Source organism: Archocentrus centrarchus, chromosome 4, assembly GCF_007364275.1.
Source record: "Archocentrus centrarchus isolate MPI-CPG fArcCen1 chromosome 4, fArcCen1, whole genome shotgun sequence".
NCBI lineage: Eukaryota > Metazoa > Chordata > Actinopteri > Cichliformes > Cichlidae > Archocentrus > Archocentrus centrarchus.
In genome coordinates, this window is record NC_044349.1 from 24,457,162 (window position 1) to 24,481,035 (window position 23,874).

The following is a 23,874-nucleotide window of genomic DNA, read 5'->3' on the forward strand; positions in this document are numbered from 1 at the left end:
ACCAAATAAATAAAATGATGTCAGCGACCCCCACCCCCCCTCCTCCTCCGCCCCCACCCCCAGCCAGCCTCCCTGAGCACACAGGGAAAGTGAGCGTCAAGAAGAAGGCGGGCTTGACTGCTTTTTCGCCCGCATACTCGATTCCGCTGCTGTCAATCAAGAGCATACGCGTTCCCATTGGTTGCGCTCTTTCGCATTTATCGTGCCATCTCGTCGAGCTGCTGCTGTGTAATCGCAGGTAACTTTCTTACGATAGCCTTCCGCAGGGTACCCTAGTGCTCGTAGCGCGCCCGTATTTTGAGGATTGCAGATACGGTACCCCAAAACCAGCGTCACGGTTACACATTTCCAGTGTTTCGACTATCGGAAAACGTTGACTCTGCCTTTTTTTCTCTCTAAAAACAGCCCGTCTTTCAAAGGCGTTTGAAATCGGACACCGCTGGCGTTAAGGCCGTCACGTTTGTGCGGAGGGATACGTTGTTGCGTCTGACAATGTGGACGGAGGTGGTGAAGATGTCTACGAGAAGAATGAAATCATCTCAGTTGTAACAACAAAAAAGGAAGACGTGAGATTAGTTACTATAATAGATTTGTTTGCACACAGACTTGTTACATTGAAGCAAACACGTGGGCGCTGTGTGGAAAAAGCAGGCTTCCCGGGACAAAAGGAAGACATCTACTGTGCTCCAATGCGTTTCATGCACTGAGGTCGAAATACTCTTGAAGTTTTATGTTTTTCCCCTTGCGAGTCTCCGCTTTTCTTTTTACTCTTGGATATCAGACACTTGGGGAGGAGAGGTAAAAAACACATTCTTTACGCTTCATATTTCGGGGAAAGTTGCATGAATTCGACGGCTTTCATTGACACGTATTTTGACGCCTGCAAATTGTCGAAAAGTTTTTGGGAATGTGTGGTTAAAGCGGGGGGATGTTAAGTTTTTGTCTGGTTTGAGGTGGCGAGCCAAGTGTGTGATGGGCTCCGCATCAACCACAGAGAGAAGGAAATTACTCCTTTGTTCTGCAAAAAGACCCCATTAACGTTAAATGTTAGAGCTGCCTAACAAGCCTCGTTTTGTTTTTCCACCGTATGCCTCAGCCGCTTTAGCTCTGAGCCACTAAGAGAAAATATAAAATCTTTACCTTGTCTAGCATTTTGGCTAAACTTTGTGTTGTGGACCGACTTGTATTTTCTACACAGGCCGGGAAAAACTTTCCATAAAATCCTTTTGGTAGCCCTTTAAACATTCCTTTATGGAAGTGTCTGGCCACCAGCTAGACTTATTTTATTGCACATTTGGCAGGAAATTCCTCATGCTCCCACCCCCACCGTCTCTTCCACTCAACTCCTTCATAATGCACGATTGGAGCCTAATAATATGTGAAAGAAAGAGCTTGGTATCTGTTGCATGAAGTTTGGAGCCTCGCTCTTATTCTCCGGGGTCAGGGTCAGGGCCGTTGCACTTGTTTTTACACAGGGGAGGCAGAACTTGAGATTAGACGTGTATTTTGTTGTTCTTGTGGACGATGTCAACACGGTTCAGAATAAATGGTGAATGGGTTTAGTTGTCAGTAAAAAGGTTGGCCCCTGGATGTGGCCTAGCGGAGCTGGTCAAATATTGTGCAGCCTTCATCCTGTGGTGCACATGTTCACTGGCATTGTTGTAAAAGTATTTATATTAACGTGTTTATGACATGAGACCCTAACATCCGTTACTTTCGCGCAGTATTTGAATCAACAGTTGAAAACGCTAATTTTCAGCTCATGTTGTTCTCATAGTAATAGCACTGATATAAACACGTTAGTTTTTCTCTTTTTCTTCTATTTTAACAGCCTGCTGGACTGGACACAACCTATTTAAAGTCAACATTATCCTCATATATCCCCAAATTTGCTTTGTTGTTTCAGGACAACAAAGGGAAGTTAATTTGGCCTCTTATTATGTTTGAAAGCCAAGACTCGGACAGATATCTAAACTTGTCACGATTTATAATAAACTTTTAAGTGTGTTTTTGTTTTTGTTTTTTTGTTTTTTTGTTTTTTTTTGGGGGGGGGGGGGGGGTAACTGTTGTGTTTGAGTAGTTTGTTTTACTGGAAGTGTAGACTCCTTTTGTGGAGAATAACCTGCCTCCTCTGCCTTGTGTGGGGTGACAAAGACCCCCAATGTGCTTTCTTCAAATATTGATCCAGCACTAGCTGAAGATGCCATTTTGTTAACATTAAGCCCCTCCATGTGCTCTACTCCATTTAACTATGTGGCTAAGTCATATTTAAAAGTTTATTTTAGCAGCATGTATATGTATGGCTGTATTTTCCTTTCATTATCCAAAAGTTTGGGATAGCAGTGACAATGTGTTTCGAGCCTATTTACACTTGGGGCAGTGCTTTGTGTATGCTTACTTCCTTTCCTTGTCCCAAGGTTAAATTAGTCTCACTTGTCTGACTTCTCTGCACTTGGATTGCAGTGAAATGGCTTGGTTTTTTTTTTTTTTCAAATATGTAGAGAAAGATTTATTTTTTTTTTTTTCGTCTGCCAGTTTTTTTCAAATTGGTCTTTCTGTTTCTTAAGAAAAATCCAAATTTCCCATGTGTCTACATCACACACCTGCATGTTCTCCAATAAGTGCATCTTTTTTTTTGTTTGTTTGTTATTATTTATCACATCTGTTTATGCTAGTGCTGAATAAGAAAAGAGGCTGTAAAAGCACACCACCTGTTGGTGTCCAAGTGCTTCTGTTCTTCCACTTGTTCCCTTACCCCTGGTTTTCCTGCGAGGCATACAGAAACACCGCTCGGCATCAGAGAGCGGCCTCCGGCTTGCGTTGGAATGCAAAACACTGGGTAAATCCAGTATTCATGCTCGCTGTGTCATTTGACAAGGTCCTTTCTGAGTTGACATATGGTAATTTTGTAATGACGTGTTTGCATACAGTCATTAGCTCTGCTTTTCACCCCTATTTCCTTGGGCTAACAATAGTCCCAATTATGTCTGTAATTGTAAATTCTTTTATGTAGCAATGATCGACATATGGCTGTGTTATTTGCCAGGGTAGCGTAAAATGAAAGACTTTTTTAGTCATTACTTGGAAGTAATTTGACTGAAGGCAGAGTATTCAGCACTTCATGGTGGCATCTCCTTCACTGCTTGGATGTGAAGGCAATGTCTGAGGGGAAATAGTGTGTACTGCTTAGTAGGCTCATGTTGTCCTTTTTGCCATTATTAGCCCATATTTCATTGAGGCAGTTTCCAAAAACATAGCATTTACACAAGACCTGCATATAATTTTCATCTTTGGGGAACTTTTTGAAAACAAAGGGAGCATTGGCCATGACAAAATTGCTTTTAAGGTAAATTGTTGACATACTGCATCCCTGCATTGGTATCTAATGAGATAGGAACAACTTGCCAATAAGAATGCGCAAGATATGGGGGGTGATATAGAAAAAGTAGGATAGCTTGAATCATCGATTGCCATCATCTCTGTTTAAGAGGAACATGTAACTTCTTTTTGTGTTTGCTAGCGCCATTAAAATCCTGTATCTGCAAATTTCTCTCGTAGGGTTTATTAGAAACTGAAGGGTATGAACGAACAGCAGCAAAGAATGGCTGCAGTGGAAACTGACAAGGAACTCAGCGACCTCCTGGATTTCAGCGCGGTAAGAGAGCGGGGTTCTGGGTGGCAGTGGTAGGTGGGTGGCACTGGGAGGAGGAGAGTGCGATACAGGTCTGGGCATAGGCGGAGGTCTGAGGGAAGTGGGGAAAAAGACCAAGAAAAAAATGCTTGGTTGGAAGCTTAACGTATAAAATGGAAATTTTAAAATCTCTTTAATAATGGGCTCTGTCATATCAAGATGTTTGCATTCTTCATTCTTGGCATCTGAGTATTGCAGATAAAATACTGCTGTACTTCAAGTGAATTGTTGGGTGTGGGGGGGTGGTATAAATTCACACTTTAGGCTACTCAATTACCTAGATGATACAGAGATGTAGTGCAACAAGGAAGTTGATTGTACTGCTGTCAAACAGTGTCCACTTTAAAATGTAAATATTGAGTCAGGAGCAGCTAAAGGACATGGTACGAATAATCTCACCACTGTGTGTTGTAAGGAGGTTCTTAGGGGGAAATGTTGTGATATATGAACTTGGCTGAGAAGGCAGCTTCTGCATTTCTCATTGTCATATTTTTAGTCTTTAAGATGACATTTTCAAAGATGTTTTGAGAGCTATACTCCAGACATTATCTTTGAAATGGATGGAGGTATTCTGTTCAGCTTTATTTACCTGCGTTTCATTTTACTGTGAGGCCTTTTTCAGCTGACATAAACATCACGGAGCCCCAGTGGAGCTGTGTTAGTTTTTTTTTTTTTTTTTTTCTTTCTTTCTTCTCCTCAATAAATTGGATAACTGGCAAGGCTAAATTGCAAGTTCTGGATAATTATTATATGCAGAGAATAATCGGTAATTCCAAACTGTGACTCTCAATGAATTGTTGTCGTTGAATTGATGTTTTTATGATGTGCTACACTGGAGAACAACAGAAATAGTTTTGTTTTTTTTTTTTTCTCTCTTTTAGTTTTAAAACATCTTATATATTGTGTGCATATATAAGATAGTGAAGATGACGCTTGTTGCAGTTAGCTGCTTTGTTAATGTGTTGTATTTCTTGCCACTCCGCCAGTATTTCAAAGAAACTTAACCTATGTTATGAGTGGGGCTTTGTGGGAGGTTCTCATTGTTAGTCACTTGGGTTTGTGTTTTTAAAAAAAAAAAAAGCTCAGATTGATCAGCTGCCAATTTGTATCAGCAGATGTTCCATTTAAATATGACATTGATAATTGGGTGAGAATCTGCTGAACATCGCACAAACAAATTTCCTCCTCTTTGTTTATTTGTTGGCTGGTCATAGGGAGGCATGCAAGATTGGACATGGCATAAAGAAAACCTAAACATGTTTGCAGTATAGTTAAATGTAATGGAAGCAAAGATGGCCTTTAACTCAAAAATCTTTGACTATGTTGTGTATTTTAAAAAATCATGTCTGGCAGTGGAAGATTGTGTTATTCTGTCCTAGTTACAGAAATGTTTGGTTTGTACAGCAGACTTTGGCCATGTCATTGAAAGATAGCAGATATTTAGACCTCACACCATAGTTTCATGGTAAAACCCACAGTAGCTTGCTGACAGTATTTGTATATATCAGTTATGTCAATACAGTTTCATTTCAAATTGCAATATTTGCATACTTTTGTTTTGGGTGTTGTTTGCTATAGAATAAAAATACATTTTTTAAATCCAAGAATATTTGTAAGTAGATTGTAGGTTTTACTGTTGATGCTGGAAGTTATATATGGTAAAATCAAGGTTTTTTTTTTTTTTTTTTTTTAAACCATTTATATCTCACTTTAGACTCATCCAAATCTGAAATGCCTCTAAGGTGGAGGGGATGGGGTGGGGGATCACAACTGAACGATGTGTTTGTGTGTGTGATGTTGGCCATTAGTGAAAATAGGATGTGTGAAGTGTGCCATCATTTTCCTTGTTGCTTATGGTATCTCTCTGCTTTTGTCTTGTAGATGTTCGCGCCTCCAGTAGCCAATGGGAAAAACAGAACAATGACGCTCGCCAGCTCTCAGTTTGGTGGCTCAGGTAAGCTTTTAAGCTCGATCTCAAAACATTTTTCTTAAACTATATTAGTTTCAATTCCTGTGTCATTCACAATCTTTTCACATAGTTTTTAACTGACATTACTGTGGCTGAAATTTTACAAAGCAACAGTAAGCAAATTAGCTGTTTAAAAATCTGTGCTCTTTAGCAGTATTGTAAATGCAAAACTGGATTAGGCAAAAAAGAGAACTTGTCTTTGTAATTTACTGCTGACATAAAGGAGCACACATATTAAAGGTCACCCCACTGAGGTGCCAAAAATTTCTAACCTAACCTTTGTGGTATTTATGATGCGGATAGTTTCAGTTTTATTTACTCATGTTTTGAGAACTTTCCCACTTCCCTGGTTATAGGTAAATTTTCTTTGTAGTGCAGGTTGCTCTACAGATTTTCATTTGCGAATCTAGCTACATTTTCAGAAATAATATCCTCTCTAATCCACAGACTGGTTGTATAGTTTTCATCGGCTTTTTGCCAGAGAAAAATGTATAGCAAAGTGGTTGTGGTTGTATCTGTTTACATTACTCAGTGTAATACATGTAAGCAATAACAAAAAAAATATGCTTACTGAAGGGCTACAGACTGTTCTGTTTATTCAGTTTAGTCTTTTGTTTCACATTTTTTAATGGTCAAATTATCTCCAATTAACCCAAGTACCTGAAGGCTTTGAGTAAGCTTTTCTCTCTTCCTGAAGGTTATTAGGAAGTCATGTTACTTTCATTCCTCTGTCACCCTGCCAACCTGGTGTGTGAAATCGAGTCACACTCCCCAGTGTTCCCCAGAGTGAGAACTTGGCCACTGAGGAACAAAGGCAAAGAAGGGGGCTTATGGACTTGAAACGACTCCCCCCACCCTGAAGTGTAAAACACTCCTCCCCCAACACGGCACAGGGCTCTTACCCCCACTGATCTGCAGGAAATGGCTTGAATCTGAGACAATGTCCCTCACCCTTAGCTCGCAGCCTCTTAAACTGGCCCAGCATGCAGAGAGTGGCCAGAGTGGGAGAGAGCTTGTTGAATAGAGGGATCAGCCCATGGAAAGTGGGATTCTGTTTGTTTCTATTACAGCAGGCAATTACTAAGCAGTGAGGAGTTAATTCCTCACCCCTCCCTATGTCCCGAAGTGTGACCCTCGGTCACTGAAACCCATTTTAATGTGATACTTAAAGCTGTCACCTTTAACATTTTGGAGATCAGCAGGTACCCTCTAATGGCGCTAGAAGGCCAAAAAGCTAACATGTGCAAATTCCGGCCTAAGAGTTCTCGTAGATCTGTGTCAAGTTATAATACACATACTACGCTGAATACAGGCAGACAATACGAGGAAGCATATTCTTGTAAACACACTATATGCATGAGGAAGAAAACTACAGCATTTTACTGGATGCAAATTATTTCTGGATGGTGTAGGTGCATGTGTCAGTTTAGGATGTGCTTTTTTTTTGTTGTTGTTGTTTTTAAGCTGAGACCCTGTCATTTGAAACAATGCTACATAGCTAAAGGCCAGGAAACCTACTTTAAAAATGATGTCCATTAAACCACAACGCCTATCTATGACGTCACTTAGGCGGTTTGTATATTCAGGGATCCAGCAGCGCGGGAACGGCTGCAAGTAGCCTAGTGGCCCACCAGACCACCTCTATTCATCAGCACAAAAGTGCTCAGAGGGGTGCTAATTGCATTAGGCGTCCTTCTCCCTTCCTCAGTGGCCTGAGCGTGTGTGTGTGTGTGTGTGTGTGTGTGTGTGCGCGTGTGTGTGTGGGGAAGGGTGTGTCGAGGAGAGTAGAGTGGATGGGAGAGGAAAGAGGAGAGGATTGGCAAGAAGTGTGGGATGTTTAAGAAGTAGGGGAGGCAGAGTGTGACGGTGTGGTGGGAGCTGGCCAAGCCCACAAGCCTTCAGGCAGGCGTCCCCTCTGTCACCTCTGCAGCTGCTGGCAACGTCTCCAACCCCCTTCACACACACACAAACACAAATACAGGGGACACGACAGGCTCACTTTTCTTTAGATCACAACAAACAACATTTTAAATCGACACATGTGGTCTCTCTAGATGGCTAACTTGCAAGCTTTGTGTTTAACTTTTGCACTTTAACTTGTCCACCTGCACACAGCTGCAGTTTTGTCATGTGCTGTATTTTTCTGTACATTGCTTAGTCGCAGTTGGAAAATCTAAGCCCTCAGAAAGAGGAAATCTCAAAGGCGAGTGGCTTCCTTTTTCAACTAAATTAGATGTTTTCAGAGCCTGCAGCCGTGAGAAAGCTTTGTGGCTCAGAAAATAAATATTTTTCTGGGCTCTGGTAGTGAGTCAGTATTTGTCTTGCCATGTGAGTACATTCGCAGTGGTCATGCCAAAATCTAGATGGATGTGATAGAAATCCAGAGAACCTGTTGTTTTCATGCTAAATCCATGACTTTTTTAATGTCTAACTAATAATGCGGACTATTCAGGGTTTTGTTTGTTTTTTTTTTTTAGTCGCAATATTATTTGCCTATTTGAAGAAATGCATCATTAACTGCTCTAATTTTGATAAAACTTATATTTTCAGTATTAATAAAGTAGTAATGGTCACATTACACATCACACCTTTCTGGACAGTATGTTGCCTGATAGTGGGCTAAGTTTGATTACAGATTATAAGTCTAAATTAGCATGAGCTTCATTTCTCAAGTACTCTCTTGCTGTTCTCATGCAGTCTCTAAAGTTCTTGGATAAACAACCCACTGACAAGACACACCGGCATCAGGGTTTAGCAGTAACTGTGTGCGGTGTTGTTTTCATCCAAGTTGAAATAAAAAATTGGATAGTCATTTTATTGTGTTAATAATGTGCTTCAATAGGCCTTTTATGTCATTATTAGTGATTATTGAAGCCATTGTAGAAACACTGAAAAGTGTTTTTTTGGCAAAAATGATAACAACACAGCACAAAACTGTAAGCTGTCAAAGGACATGAGATGTTTTAGCACTGCTGCCCAGTATCGCATTGACTGTGATGTCATGATAATAAACTGCGGTGATGGTTGATAACAGTTGATAGCTACTAACTTTTCTAAGAGGCGGCTTTGTTTTTGTGCTGTACAGTAAAACAGTCAGAGAAATTAATGGATTAACAGTGAAATAAATTTGGAAAAAAGGTCCAGGATTAGTTCATTCAGAATGAGACTGCATAAATGTTAAATGCAGTTTTTTTTTTTTTTTTTTTTTTTAGGTCACACACAAAAGGCTGGTCAGAAAATTAGTTATTTTGTTGGCCAAAATAACCAATGCAGGAGAGAACATCACTGACCTACTTTAAAGATACATTTATGGTAACATATGAGGCATCTAAATAACATCTTTAATATAATGCGCAGTGTAGACTCAGAATAATAATTTATTTTTTTTTTTTGCATCATTTTAATTTTGTGACAGTGAATTTTTGTTTGACAAAATGTGACAGGAGATTAACAACAATAGAAAGATCTCTCTTCTGGCGTAGTTGGGCTCTCTTAGGCGTCAGTGTCACCTCGGCAGCTCTCCACCTTTGTTTAATTGCCTCCGAGTTAATTACTCCACTAAGTGTGAAACAATGTTGTCAGACTTCTCCTGCACAGCCGTGCTTTCGCTTCATCCTCAGCACCCCTGTTGTCCAAATGGAGGCTTCACAGCCAGATGAGTGGTGTATTGAAAATAGCTGCGAAGATGAAGTTACTCTCGTAACTCTGCTTGCTGCTTGTTTGTCTCATAGGTCTAGTGAATACAGGTTGTTGACAGTGGTAATACATGAATGTGTGTGTTACCAATAACTTTTCAGTATTTAGTGCGTATGAAAATACTTGTGGTCTAACAGCAATTTTGGATGAAGTTAGAGTGTCTTCAAGTAGAAAAGAGAAGTTGTTTGAATTAAAATTTGCAAGGCTAAAAGCAGACATTTTTGATGCCTCTCATCTAAACTAGATTTTTATCTCACTAATTTGGTATTACTTCTCCTGGCACCAAGCTTTGGCTGAAGTGTCTCCATACAAAGTCTGTCATCTTTATTTAGCAGCGAGCTCATCATCAGTGTCCTGTGCCATTGGACATGGTTGACGGTGGTGCAGCACTTTATTAGTGTTGTGGCCTTTCAGCAGGGCTGATCTGACAGTGAGCACGGCTGATCTTTTGAGGTGCCCTCTCCTAGCTGCTCGCCTGATTCTCCATGCCACTGGCATCAGCTCCATAGATCACGGCTGTCGCAGCGTGTGTAGGTGCTTGCACCGCTCTGTTAGTCTCATCACTCATTCTCACTTGTCAGCTAGGCTGCTGATCTCACCCAGACCCCTCTCACTCTTGTTCACCCCCCCATCCCCGTCCCCTTGCTTTCTCCTTCCACTCGCTCACTCTCTTTTGCTTTCTCACACACATTTTTTTAATTAGGCAAAAATCAAAGACGAAATATGAATATTCATAAGGAAACCACATTAATATGCACAATTATGCAAATCAGCATGCAATTAAGCCTTGTGTCTCCAGAGAGCCTGGATAGCATTAGTGCATAAGACAGGGAGAAGGGGATGATGGGGGTATTTTGGAGTTTTCTGCTCCACCAGTCTTTTGGCTGTGTTTTCTTTGTGCTGCACATAGGCTCTTTCGTTACCTAAAACACAGTATTTAAATTTTTGGCATTACTCATTGTTTGTCACTGAGTGGCATTTAAATGTGGTTTAGATGCCACGTTACACTCACAACAATTGGATTACATTAGAATGGTAATGTTAATGTTCTGTTATTGATTGACCATAAGGCACAGTGTTTCCTACATTTATCTTTGGAAATTAACATTGCATAGCATCTTGAACAGAATTGCCTTTGATCAGTATAAATTCTGTCCTTGCTTTTGAAAGTCCATTGTAGCCACTTAAGAACATAAAACGTTTAGAATAAATGCTTTGTCTAACTCCATTGTCAAAACTGTTCATATCATGCAGTAATGCATATGATAATAGTTAGCAATCTCCAGGTGAGAACATTTAACTTCTTCTAGCATTTAGTTCAACCTGTGTTTCGATCATTCAAACTCTACTTCAGACTAATGCTGATCCTCCCTACCTGTTAATGTGCCATTTTACAGCGATAGATGAGCGTAGCGGCTCCGGGTCTTGGGCCTCCGGAGAACAGAACAGCCCCTCATTCCCCCAAGGACGGGTAAGCTCCAAATACACAGACTCGCCCTCTTTAGTCGCTCATGATTATAAGTTTGCAAAGCAGTAGCACCAGATGCCATGATATCGTCACACACTCTCACATTCAGTTAATCACACTGCCATAGATTAAAAACACAAACTTCCTATCCCCCAACCACAACTACAGCTTAGTACTTTTCTCTTCCATGTGCCATATGCAATTTGAAGCTGTAGTTTTACTTTCTACCTAATAACTTTGGCCCAGGATCCTGCATTGGCAAGCTTTCTGGTAGCCCAGAACCTCTGTTGAAGCCCACCGGTAATTGCAGCTTCACATCTACCATAACTGTCTTGGCACAACTCTGTGTAAATACAAGGAACATGGGGTGAAATGGATGCAGCAAGCTTTGATTACCACAAGTTGATAATTAAGAAAGTTGGTTTGATTCCCTCGAGCTGATGCAGATTTGTTTGGCATGGATCCTGTTAGTTAGACAGAAGAGCAGAGGGAGGGTAAGCGCTAAGCCATGCAGGGGTGCAAAAAATTTGTAGCTGGCCATGCAAGTGTGTTAGTCTATATGCCTAAGGTTAGTTTGTGCATGTTCTTTAGTTACATTCTCCTTTGCTTTCAATGGTTAGTTGTCTTGTTTTGTGTGTGCCATTGATCCCACAGGGTTATGAAGGATCCCACTATAGTGAGCATGAAGCCTTGTCCTCTCCATTCATCAGTTCAGGGATTGCTGGTATGTTCTTTAAACTGCTTTCTTTAGACTTCAACATTTTTATCTGTTTAAAAATACTCAATTGTATAGTTTAGCACTTATGCTGTATTAGTGTACAAAATTAGCAAAATTTCATCTTGGTACCACCAGAGGAATGTTGCTTTGTCAAAGTCCAGCTTTAAAACCTCCAGTTCATGCTGATGGTGACTTATTTGACTGTTGTGTATACATTTATGACCATAGAACTGTCTTCTGGATGTGTGTGTGTGTGTGTGTGTGTGTGTGTGTGTGTGTGTGAGAGAGTGTGTTCATTCGTTGAGTGTTGGGGATGTTAGGTTATTGAAGCAGAAACCTTCCCTAGGGTTTTGTCTGGCGGGCGGCTTTATGCAGCTGAGCGTACTGAGAAGAAGAAAAAAAAAAAAAAAAAGGAGGGCATCTCTGGACTTTTTGTACTTTAGAAAAACCTACTTTTTATTTGTATTAGCACACTCCATTGCATCTTAATCTGTGTATACAGCTCAGGCTTTCACTTGAATTAATGTTGAAATATCCATTTTCACCTCACAGGTAAAAATGAGAGACCACCATATCCTCCGTTTGGAAGCCAGGTTTGTCAGTTGTGCTCATTCCTTGCATTTAACATCAAGGCTATACACGTGACCTAATTTCACATAGTTTGCCTGTGCAAAAGAAACCCTGTATTTTCGCTTCTGTTTTCATGTCAAGCACTTACAATTAACAGCAGTCTTGATTTATTAGAAAGTAGCTGTCCTTTCCCACGCTTGTGTTTTATTAGTAAATCTTATCTCTCTGTCTTCTGCTAGCCTGGTTTTCTTCCTAGCGACATAGCGATGCCCAGCCCAGATCCCATGTCACCCTCTGGTCTGAAGTCTGGCTCTCAGTTTTATCCTTCATACCCTAACAACCCCAGGAGAAGGCCGCCTGAAGGAGCCATAGGTACGTCACATGACATGCACTGTGGCTACTAATTTTTTGTTTTCTTTTTGGTGTCATTCAGGATTCCACCAATTGTTTTTTGTTTTGTCAACAGTGGCAGTAGTTAATAATTATGTTGATTAATTGGCTAATTATTTTCTAAATGATTTTAACTTTGTCGTATATAGTAGGTCGAAAATGGTGAAAACTGTCCATTACAATTACCCATAACCCAAAGTGACATTTAAAAATTGTTTGCATTGCTTGTTTTGTCAGACCATCAGGCCAAAAACAGTGTCTATGTTGTTCTGTTAAACATAAATATAAATCTGTTGAATACAAAGCTACAGTGTATACAGATAGCTGCACCTCAAAATTTAATTCAAACTGAAATGCATGCACACAGTGGCATGCACTTCCTGGAGCATGTTTCTTATTTTCTGGTCTGGACTTTAAAATACACACATACTAACATAGCAATTGCAAATTTGCCTTTGCTTAGTCCTTATTTGTGTTTCTATCTCTTACGCATTTTCTGTATGTCTCTGCTGCCTGTATGTAGACACCCAGCCAAAGAAGATTCGGAAACCCCCTGGCCTGCCGTCCTCGGTAAGAGCTTATTTCTGCTCGTCTACACAGCTCACAGCCAGTCCCTTCTCTGTCTCTCTCTCTTTCTGTCTCTCTCTTTCTGTCTCTCTCTGTCTCTTTCTGCACATATACACACTGCTTTCCTTGCTCTGCTTGAGCAGTTCTGTGACAGACAGGGGTAAAGACCCTCTGCTCAGTCAGACTCTTAGCGAGCTGACAGTTAGGCAACTCAGGCCGCAGTAAACATCATCACTGTGGTTGTCTGTATAGTCAAGTGGTTTCAAGTGGTGTTCTGGGTTGCTTGTCATGTAGACAAGTAATTTTGTAGGTTTTTAGGTGCTTTGTTGAGTTTGTCAACTTATCTTTTCTATAGCCTATTTTGAATTATATATTTCATGAGAACACAATTAAATGTTCATGGACCATGCTGGCTGACGCACAAATCGTACAAGGTTTGGGTCTGACCTTTTTTTTTGGATGTAGCTGAAGGTTTGTAATTTGATTCATTGCCTTCTTAAGCTCAGAGTCTAACAAATCTTTCATAGAATAACCTTGAAATCTGTTTTTGCTGGCCTCTACAATGTACAAACTGGAAGACGTGTAGCTAAGTAGGTAATTGTAATTATGCTATCCAAATTTTCAATTTTTTTTAATAGCAATGTCAAGAGTTTGTTCCTCTGTATTGGGTTATTTTTAACTTTTGTGCCTGGGGAAAACAAAACTTAAAAGGATTAAGCTTTAAACATACTTAAAAGCAATAACTTGTTGCTCCAAGGTAAAGGATTATTTCATAGGGTTTTGATATACTGTACTGCCACATTTTAGCAGTGGGCTCAGAGTTCCCAGCTGCTAATGCAGCTGATGTGAGGATGATGGCAGCCAACCATTGTTGGAAATACTAGTCATTGTTACATGTTTGAATATACACTCAGTGAATACTGCTCTTTATTTGACTTGACAAGGAATTAGGCCGTTGGTGCTGCTGTTGGTCAAATTAGAAATCTTTATCATAATGTATATGAGTTTTGTGTGCTGATAACAGGTTATTTAAACTGAGAAAGATGATCATGTATAGCTTGCCTGTGTTGCTGTTAGAGCTGTCTTGATGCTTAAGCTGCCAGTGGATCATCAATATGAAATGCTGCCACTGCACAAACGTCTTCTGTAATCCTATCCTCATGCTACTGTAGTTCTAAGATGACAAGAGTGACCTAAAAGATGAAGTGAATCTTTGCATATCCACACTTGTGGCATCTGCATTTCACCACAGTGCTATGAACACAAGCAGAAGAAAAGATTTAAATCAAGATCTCAATTTTTTTCAGCTGTCTGTGCCCTGTGTGCGAAATAAAGCGGGAAGATATTGTTGTCATACCGTCCGTCAGTCTGGGCGTCTGTTTGTGAGGTTTGACCGTTCTGGTCTATAGACTCCAAAACCACAAGGAGTTGAGCCATGAAATTTGGCATATGTGTTCTTTACTCTTGAAAGATGTGTAACACAATATTCATATTCCTGAATATGAATATTGTACCCTTTGTACACTTTGGCTGCATTTATCTGAAGTGGATAGTAAACAACATGGATGATTTCAGGCTGCTAATGCGATGATAATGTATGCAAATGATATGAGACTATTTCTCTCCCTGATTGGCTTATTCTAATCAGGGAGAGATATTGTGCTGTGTGGTTGGCTATACCTACTTGACCATTATTGACTGGAATGGAGAAAGTGGGGATCTAGCAACTGACCTAGGTCACTGAATAGCTGGCAGTAGCTAATTAGTAAGAAACTGGGGAATCACAAATTTCTGGGTAAAGAGCCAGCCTGTTTATAGCAGCCTTATTGATTAGCCTGTGATGCCAAATTCTGACGGGCTGAGCATTGTCTAACATGTTGTTCAGGAATGATTTATGGCCATGAATAGTAAAGACTGTCACTCATTGTTGAGCAATATTAAAGCCATACCTACTGTTCAGCAATATTGCTCAAATGTAAACAACAGGGTTCCATTATATTTTGTACATGATTGCCTTATTATTTTAGTGATTTTATACATAATGCATTGAGATCAGCAGATTATGTAGCAATGTTCCTGTACACAATTATGATGTGAGTACCTTGTAAGTATGCATTATGTCTGGCGTGTTGTTATAGATTATATTAATAGAAAGACAGTATTTAATATACACACTTGTACAAGATATGCAGTATGTACTTTATCTAATTTGTGTACATGGAATTTTTTTGTGGCTGTTCCAGGATGTAATTACCAAAAAGTATTTGTAGAAATGTTAAAGAAAATCACAGAATATCAATCTCTTACAGCATTTAATGAGTAATGAGTATTGTTAGTATTGAAAACATATTTATGCTGGAATATGTATTATATTTTTACTAACCCATTGGTGACTCAAGGTTTAAGGCAGGGTCTCCAAATTAGGGCAAAAATAGTTTGCAGATTGTAATAATATGTCATCTGAAGGGTTTTCTATTATGAAACGGGTCTGTAATGTTATCCTGACTTCCAAATTAATTTTATATTTTCATTAATCGCTGGAAGATATTCCCATCGGTGATGGGTCTTGTTATCATCTTAGTATATGTTTTACAGATTTTCATAAAGGCATTTACTTAGACTGACACTGATTGCTTTACATGCATAAAGAAAGTAAATTCAAAGGGTTGATATTGTCTGACAAGTTCCATATCAGACCTACAGATGTGTAGTCTGACAGGAAATTTAGCCAGACTTGACTAGAGCTGTGTCTTGACTCTTAAATTGACATACAGTCTGCGCATTGATTAGATTTGTGTTTATCAGATTGAGTCAAGTGTAACTATGGGAACAGATCAAAGTTGAACCTGGTGAACTCTCTGCTGAGCCAAATTTTTTGATTTCTTGTTTGTTTATGAAATGAAGAAGTCATTACTTCTGCTGCTGTCTTCCACCTGTGGGTGTTGTCATATTGAAGTGGCCGCCGAAACCTCTATGTGCAGACAGGCTTCGCCAAAGTGACTACATCACAGAGACTGAGTGTGAACTCTCTGTCTGGCCGAGGCCCCCTCTTGTTCACTGTCTGAACCTCAGTCGGTCCCTGCAGCGTGAACGATTGCTGCGTGGTTTTAGTGCGAATGATGAGACTTCTGTGTGTGAACCCCCCTCCCCCACCTCACCCAGCCCTCCGCCTACGCTTCACCACATGATGGCCTGGGTGGGCCTCCCCCTGTGAGTGACCCAGTTGTGAGGCGCAATGCTTGTGAGGCCTCTTAGCCCTGTGTCTGAGCCCAGATTAATGATAGCTGGTGATGATCCTGTGGTCTCTCCTCCTTCCCACACTCCTCCCTTGCTGCTTCTCTTTACTACCTCATCAGCATATTCTACTTATTTTCTTTATCTACTTTTGTTACAGAAATCAATTTGCTCTAAATCTTTAAGTGGCCAAATGAGTGCATTGGAATATCCCATTTTCCCTCAAGCTAGCTGACTTCTGTTTCCCAGCATTACCTGTGCACAAGACCCTTGCCCTAACCCTGTAAACCTAACACCCCCTTTCATGTGCAACAAACAAAAAACATGGAGGAGCCTCTCTTCTGCCCCCTAGTTGTCCAGTATACTAACCACAAACCCCTGTGGTTGAATAAAGCGCTCTGAGGTTAGTTTGATGTTAATCTTCATCTACTCCCCACCCCTTGCCACAAGCCGCATTTTTTTTTTCCTAGTGTAGAGACCTTTACACGGTCATAACCTGAATTACATTAAACCCCCATTAGTTGAGGATTTTACCCTAGCAATCCCTTTCTTCCTGAGAATACAATTATCCAGCAGCACTAGTCATTGTGTAGTCCTGTGTTCCCATCTAGAGCGGCAGGATTCACTCGACATTGTTCCCCGTGAAAGAACAACTCAAAGCCTATTGTTAAATGAAGCCATCTCCATCATGTTTTCCCCTGAATTAACCGTGATCATTTTAAATCCCCTGTTTCCTTCACACTCCCCTGGCCATATCAAGCTTTGTTTAAGTCATTTAGATTACCTTCTCCTGTCCCCCTCAACACCCCTTATCTCTCTACCCATTTCATAAATCATCAGGGCCTTCATTTTTTTTCCCCCTCAGTCCTCCCCCTTGCCCCTTTACCACCCCCTACCCATTGCAATCTCTCTCTTTCCTGTTTCTCTCTCTCTCTCTCGCTCTTTCTCTCCCTCTCTCTCTCCCTCCCCGTTTCTCTCTCTCTCCCTCCCCGTTTCTCTCTCTCTCTCTCTCTCTCCCCGTGTCTCTCTCTCTCTCTCTGTCTTGCTGACTGGATCCCAGCCCCCATCTCTCTCCCTCTCTTCACTCCCTCTCCTCAGCCCAGCTGCCTGTGGAGTTGGATGTGGTCCAGGAACAGGCAGATGGCTCTGTAATTAGAAGTGCATCTCTCCATTCCCTTTCCACTTCTCCCTGTTAAATCAAATTACAGAAAAAATCCCTTCTCTGGATTAGCATTCTTTGCAGCATAGCCTCCATTCTCTTTCTCTCTTCCTCTATCTGCATGTACTACAGAGGAGGAGAGGAAAAGGAGGCCTGAGTGGTGGCTGATAGTCTGGAAATTGAAGGCGTCTCATGTCTGTCTTCAGTCTGTGTGTTCGGAGGCCCAGCATCCATGGTTGTTTGCAGTATTTAGGAACAATATGTGATTGATCTCTTAGAGGTGCAAGTATAAAATGTCTAAAATATTAATCAGAGTTGTTCATTGTCATATTTGCAATCCTCTGTTGATGCTGTAGTGTGGGTTTGAGGACATAGCTTTTGGATTGTGTATGGATGGGTGTGTTGGCTCATTGAATGCATGGTATGTGTGCGAGCTGATACTGAGTGTGTTACAGGGAGGGGCTGCAGGCCAGGCAGTGCGATGTCACTGGGGTCCTAGGAGCTAGAGGAAGTGCTCACTGTGCACTGGGATCCAAGCCGTCGCTGTGCCCAGCATGCCATGGCCACTGTGTTCTCCTCCACAGGCGAGGAGCCGGCCTTCCTTCTCCACCATTGGCAGACTCCCTCTTGCCATCTTGTGGCCACTTGGAGCTAGTGTAATTAAATGGTTGTCCATAGCAAAGACAAGGTGGATCAATACCATCATAGTTCATCTTTCATAATGGATCAGGATTCATAGGAAAACATCGTGATACCATATCACTGCTGGTGTATATCGTTGTTTTTGCCAGAATTGTAGTCCAACTGCTTGTTTTGTCTGTTTGTTTAGGTGTATGCTTCTACCTCTGGTGACGAGTATACCAGGGAAAATGGGGGATACCCTAGTGCAAAGCCTGGAGTCTACCCCGGCTCTTTTTACATGCAAGGTAATTTTATTTCATAAAATATTACTATGGCCTGGAGTCTACACCGGCTCTTTTTACATGCAAGATAATTTTATTTCATAAAATATTACTATGGCCTGTAAAGCTTGTGGTGAAAAAATTTTCATTTTTTCCAAATCTGGTTTTCTTAGACGACCCATGGTCATCTTCTGGCTACTCTGCCATGCTGGGTAATTCCCCTCATATTGGACAACCAGGCTCCTTCTCTGCAATTAATCCACAGGACAGGATGGTGGGTAGAAATGCCTCAATCCAATGTTAATTTTGGATATTTGTAGTAATTTTTTAACAGTTATCTGATTATGTCCTTTTTATCATGAATGACAAACTCATGATGCTATATTCTACGTGTGCTGTTAACATTTTTGATATTCAACATGCTATACCCATTCTCATGAAACTGAGCACATAATTCAAATGGACTCATTATCTATGAGCAGCTTTTTGTCCTTTATGATTCTACCTGTATCCTTTCTCCAGAAACATCACCCCCTGCCTCTGTCCCCACAGAACTATCCTCTGCACGGCAGCGAAGTCAACGGCTTCCACTCGGCCCCAACCACCTACAACCACACACCCACCATCAACGGAGAAGGCATAATGGGTGAGGAACTTCTGAAATGTGCGCATCACAAATCTGTCCATCAGTATTTTGACACCTGTGGTCAAAGTGTCCCCCGTTTTGTTTTGTTTTTGTCCCCACCCAAATTAACAAGTCATCTGACTCACATTTACTTTATCTCTGCAGCCAACCGAGGCACCACAGCTGGCAGTTCAGGAGATGAAATTGGAAAGGCTCTTGCCTCAGTGAGTTCTTTTCTTTTTGTTTGTTGCTTTAAATTAGTGCTGGGCAATAAAACGCTTAAAATAATTTTCCTGAGAGTTTTATATCCTTTGACAAAGGGAAAATCAACAGTGATGGCAAATTCTGTTGGAGAATTAAGTGGAAATTCTGCTCAGTGGTGTCTGAAAATTACAAAAATGTTAGATTGATAGTTTAGCATTATTTTGGATATCAAGAGTTTTATCCAAAACAGATTTAATTGTTGAAAAATATGCTGAAAGGGGAAGTGAAAAAACTAAAAAGGTTGGTTTTTGGCTTTAATTGATATAAACACTTTAATTTTCCAAACAGTCCTTAAGTCTATTTTTTTGGTAGATTTACAAAAAATTATGAAAACCTAGTCCTAAATTATTTACAAGGTCATGACAAAAGGCACCATTTGTTTGTAATATAACAAACGGTTATATTAAAGTGTGTGTATATACATTTTTACCTATACTGTTAATACCTATTGAACCCAGTAGTTTGAGAGTTTGTTCTGTTTTGTTGTATTCTACACAAAGTTGAGGTGTTTTCGCTCATACTTTCAGATTTACCCTTCGGACCACAACAGTAATAACTTCTCCTCAGCTCCATCTACTCCTGGATCTCCTCAGGCTATTGCAGGTACAGTTAATTTCTCTTGTATAGTGTAATATTGTTAGCACTTTGTAAACCGCACATTAAAAAGATAATCTCATTAGAATAACAGAAGTTTAAGTTGCATCAGCTTAAACCAATTCTGCATTTACTGATGAGAAATTCATGTGAACCTCAAGGTTGTCTAGATTTTGCAAATCAAAAGGTTGGTAAATTGAGCTAAGGTGGCTTCATCTCTGTTGCTGTTTTTAATTTTTGCCATGCAACTACAAATTTGGATAATCCACCAATGTCTATTACACAGTACCTTGATGAGTACAATTTATTTCACTTGTTCAGTCTGATGGGACCTTGTTTTTGTCACAAACTTTTGCCTGGTACTTGTATTAGTTTATTTTTAATATTCTTCTGTAGAAAAATGTGTCTGCAGCTCCATCTGGTGTAAAGTTGAGAAATGCCGCTTAACCCGAGCCCAATGTTTCTCTCTGCAGGACCTCAGTCTCAGTGGCAAAGACCAACCACACCCAACTACGAAGGGCCACCACATGCGCTGGTATGCCAAGATATCTCTTTTGCATCAAAACTAATTAAAAACTTGATGTTGCCCATATGGGTGTGTTCTTCTAGCCTTTGTATATCATGCCTTGTTTTAATAGTTTGGTGCACAGTACTGCCTTCATCTTGAAAACTTAGCAAATATTTCATATATTTGCACAGCAAAGTAAAATGGAGGATCGTTTGGAAGAGGCCATCCACGTGCTCCGCAGCCATGCTGTGGGCCAGGGCCCTGGCTTAGAGGGCGCCCACTCTGACATGCACAGCCTGCTGTCCTCAGTACACAACGGGGGTCTCGGAGGCCTCTCTCCAGCTTTCCCCAATGCTAGTCTTGCCCTCAGCAACAGACATTCTGCAATGGTGAGCCATGGATATTCAAATTCAGTACATTTCTGAAAAAGCTGTGTCGGTATGGAGGTTTGAAGTAACATACTCTACTGTATTTTGTAAAATGTTTTACAAAAACTGACATGGGAAGTTATTTACACTTAGAAGAGGAAACTTTGTTGTATTTAATTTTACATTGAACAACAAGTTGTCCTTTTGAACAGATACATTTTCTGTTCTTTTTCCCAAGAAAGAATTTAGATTAAAAAGAAGAAAAATCAAGCTGGATTACATTGTGCCATCTACTGGCCAAAGATTATATAGCATGAATTTAGTATTATACTTTTTTTATACATAATTTTCCCTGAGGTAAGTAAATCCCATTCCAAAAAAAAAAAAGTATGCATTATTTTTCATTTTCATATCATTGAAAAATTTAGTTGTTTTTTTTTTTTTTTTTGTGCTTTCTGTGCAAGTTGGGCACATACATTTCTGTTGGGGGAGCCTTTGCAGTCTGTTTTGCTGTGGCAAAGTTTTGCTATACTATGATCATTCCCCACCTTTACCAACAGGGAGGGAAACATGAGGAACCCACAGGCCTTCCTCCCAGCAGCACTCTTCTGCACGGTCATCACGCATCTGGACCCACACCAGCAGTAAGCCAGCCAGAAGGCTTTACCAGTAAGTTTGATTAATATTTATTATTTATAGAAATGTCTATTTTTCTATATGCACAGACTTCTTTTGGACTTTAATAGCTTCCCACATTACAACTGGTGCTGCATTCTTTCCTGAATTTGAAAATATCTAGCCTTTATTAAATTAAAACTTCACACTCTGTATTTGTCCCTAGGTCTCCCAGGTGGTATGGCTCGCTCCACACACTCCTCCAGCAGTTCAGATATCAAAAGAGAAGACAAAGAGGATGATGAAAACTCATCTGTTGCAGACAAGTCAGAGGAGGAAAAGAAAGACCCCAAAGCAGCGCGCAGTCGAACAAGGTAAAATCCTTAAGCTGTTGAGGCGCTTTTCACCTGAAACCTTGTAAAATATTTTTAACATGCTGTAAAAATCAGATTCTTTTTTTTTTTTTTTTTTTTTTTTTTAATCAAACAAAGGTGAAGATTGTTTTGTCAGTAAGAGTATATAAAGGGAGTCACCTGTCACTTTCACAAGAGTTTAATTCGTCTTAGTCATCTCTTCTTTCCTGTGTCTCCCAGTGATTGCCTAGGCTATGTTAGGTGTTTAATGATGTCAAACCACCCCCCCTCCCTTCATGTCACATTTTCAGAAAGGAGGCGTTGACCCTCCAGATGCTCTCTGGCCTTTCAGACCAGAAAGATGAGTAAGTTTCTCCAAAAGAAGATCAATTTCTAATGCTTTGTGGGCTCTTGACAGACATCACTCAGCAGGCAAATGCTGTTGGTTGGAGCTGGTGTCTACACGATCTCTGTCCTTCAGAGTCATAATATTTGTCATTCTGAAACTTACTATTCATTATTCACCATTTCTGTATACTTAGTATCTAGAAGTTCTGAAATTTGACCTTGAAATGCTCTTTAGACTGGGCTAGACTAACCCTAACGCTATGAATGATTACAAGGACAAAACAAGACATTTATTCCGAGGCCAGCATTAACAGTAACTAACAATGTAGCATGAAGGCTGAAGCTGTTTACCATGCTTAGCTTCTTAGAGGAGATACATTTTAAATCTGCAACCTATTCACACATAGAGAACATTTTTATAACTTTTATAATCATTTTAATTAAATGATTATATGAAGTGGGAGTTGCTGCTTTTTCAGCAGTACTGGAAATAATAACTTGTAATACAAAATGTTTATTTTAAAAGGTTACAGCATTTTAACTTACTTACATGATTTTGCATTATCGAACACAAACGCCCCATTTGTGATTCTTTGTGCCTGTTGGTTACATTCTCCAGAGGTTGTTTAGGCCACAGTACAAAGTTTGCATTTCACATTTGTTTGTGCCCCCCCCCCATCCACAAATTCAAAATGATGCAAATAATTCCACAATGTAAATACTACCCCCTTTCCCCCACCCCCAAAATTTGGCAATATAACTAAACTGCTGGCTTGATTTGTCAAATTAAAGTGTGTGTGTTACAAGTGAAGCATTGCCGCCAGCACTTTCCTTCAGTTATCTTTTCCCAGCACTTTAGAGTCTGCCATTCCTATTCTGCTTAAAACAGTGGAATGGTAATTTGAGCACTTTTAATTTGAAATTTCATCTTTGCTTGATAGCAGTCAGGACGATGATGAAGACATTCCCCCTGAGGTGAAGATGGAGCGTGAGAGGGAACGACGAGTGGCTAACAATGCCCGTGAGCGCCTCAGAGTACGGGACATCAACGAGGCATTTAAGGAGCTTGGGAGGATGTGCCAGCTGCACCTCAGTCATGACAAACCTCAGACCAAACTTCTCATCCTTCACCAAGCTGTTAATGTCATCCTCAATTTAGAACAACAAGTCAGAGGTCCGTCTACACTTAAAGTCTTACAGATGGAAATCACAACTTTAGTTCATTAAGAAGGCTAATTTCTGCGTTCCTCTTTCTGTCAGAGCGTAACCTTAACCCAAAAGCAGCATGTTTAAAACGCCGTGAGGAAGAGAAAGTGTCTGGGGTGGTGGGTGAGGCACCCATGCAGCTCTCAGGAGGCCATCCTAGCATGGGTGGAGATGGCCACAATCCAGTTGGCCACATGTAACACCAGGTAGGCCCTAAAGATGGGAGGTAGAATTTAACCCTCTTGCAAGTATTTATTACTGGCAGTCACATTTTATCAGTTCTGTGTTATGTAGGAATATTACTGCATAATGTCTTTGTGCTACTTCCTTTTTCCAGATCTGGTGGTGTTTTCCTGGCTGTCACAGGATGTGGCCTTAACAGATTTCTTCCACCCGTTATTCTCAAGTGTGTGTGTGTGTGTATATGTGGACATGTCTGTGTATTGTCCGTTCAAGTTTCAAGATGCACATTCACACTCGTACACACATGCATACTGCCAAAACTGACACAGCCTGTTTGTCGCACTCCCAACCATGACTACAAGCTCAAATGTGAAGAACTGTTTTTTTGGGTTTTTTTTTTTGCTTTTTTTCCCTCCCAAGGTTTACCTTTTTTTTTTTTAAACATG

General features: G+C 40.4%; 1 protein-coding gene across 3 annotated transcripts; it reads left to right on the forward strand.

Annotated features, from left to right (window-relative positions):
* Nucleotides 1-289: 289 nt before the first annotated feature.
* On the forward strand, nucleotides 290-23,874 carry tcf3b (transcription factor 3b). Of its 3 annotated transcripts, none has more exons than XM_030726998.1 (21): nucleotides 290-798; nucleotides 3,559-3,655; nucleotides 5,573-5,645; nucleotides 10,754-10,827; nucleotides 11,479-11,548; nucleotides 12,095-12,135; nucleotides 12,352-12,484; nucleotides 13,026-13,072; nucleotides 18,292-18,388; nucleotides 18,538-18,638; nucleotides 18,917-19,028; nucleotides 19,155-19,213; nucleotides 19,781-19,856; nucleotides 20,321-20,382; nucleotides 20,547-20,744; nucleotides 21,284-21,392; nucleotides 21,565-21,712; nucleotides 22,003-22,056; nucleotides 22,981-23,213; nucleotides 23,300-23,451; nucleotides 23,583-23,874. In XM_030726998.1, the coding sequence occupies exons 2-20, from the start codon at nucleotides 3,581-3,583 to the stop codon at nucleotides 23,443-23,445; spliced, it is 1,908 nt and encodes a 635-aa protein (XP_030582858.1). In that variant the 5' UTR covers nucleotides 290-798; nucleotides 3,559-3,580; the 3' UTR covers nucleotides 23,446-23,451; nucleotides 23,583-23,874. The 3 variants fall into 3 exon arrangements, with proteins under 3 accessions (XP_030582858.1, XP_030582861.1, XP_030582859.1); XM_030726999.1 differs by having other exon boundaries at nucleotides 293-798; nucleotides 18,917-19,010; XM_030727001.1 differs by lacking the exon at nucleotides 3,559-3,655 and having other exon boundaries at nucleotides 292-798.

What these genes read in the sequence shown, in the direction of transcription:
- tcf3b (XM_030726998.1), top strand. Translation starts at nt 3,581, where the DNA reads ATGAACGAACAGCAGCAAAGAATGGCTGCAGTGGAAACTGACAAGGAA. An exon ending in GGGTGAGGAACTTCTGAAAT is followed by an intron (nt 19,029 to 19,154) that starts GTGCGCATCACA and finishes TTATCTCTGCAG; the next exon opens with CCAACCGAGGCACCACAGCT. An exon ending in TTTAGAACAACAAGTCAGAG is followed by an intron (nt 23,214 to 23,299) that starts GTCCGTCTACAC and finishes TCTTTCTGTCAG; the next exon opens with AGCGTAACCTTAACCCAAAA.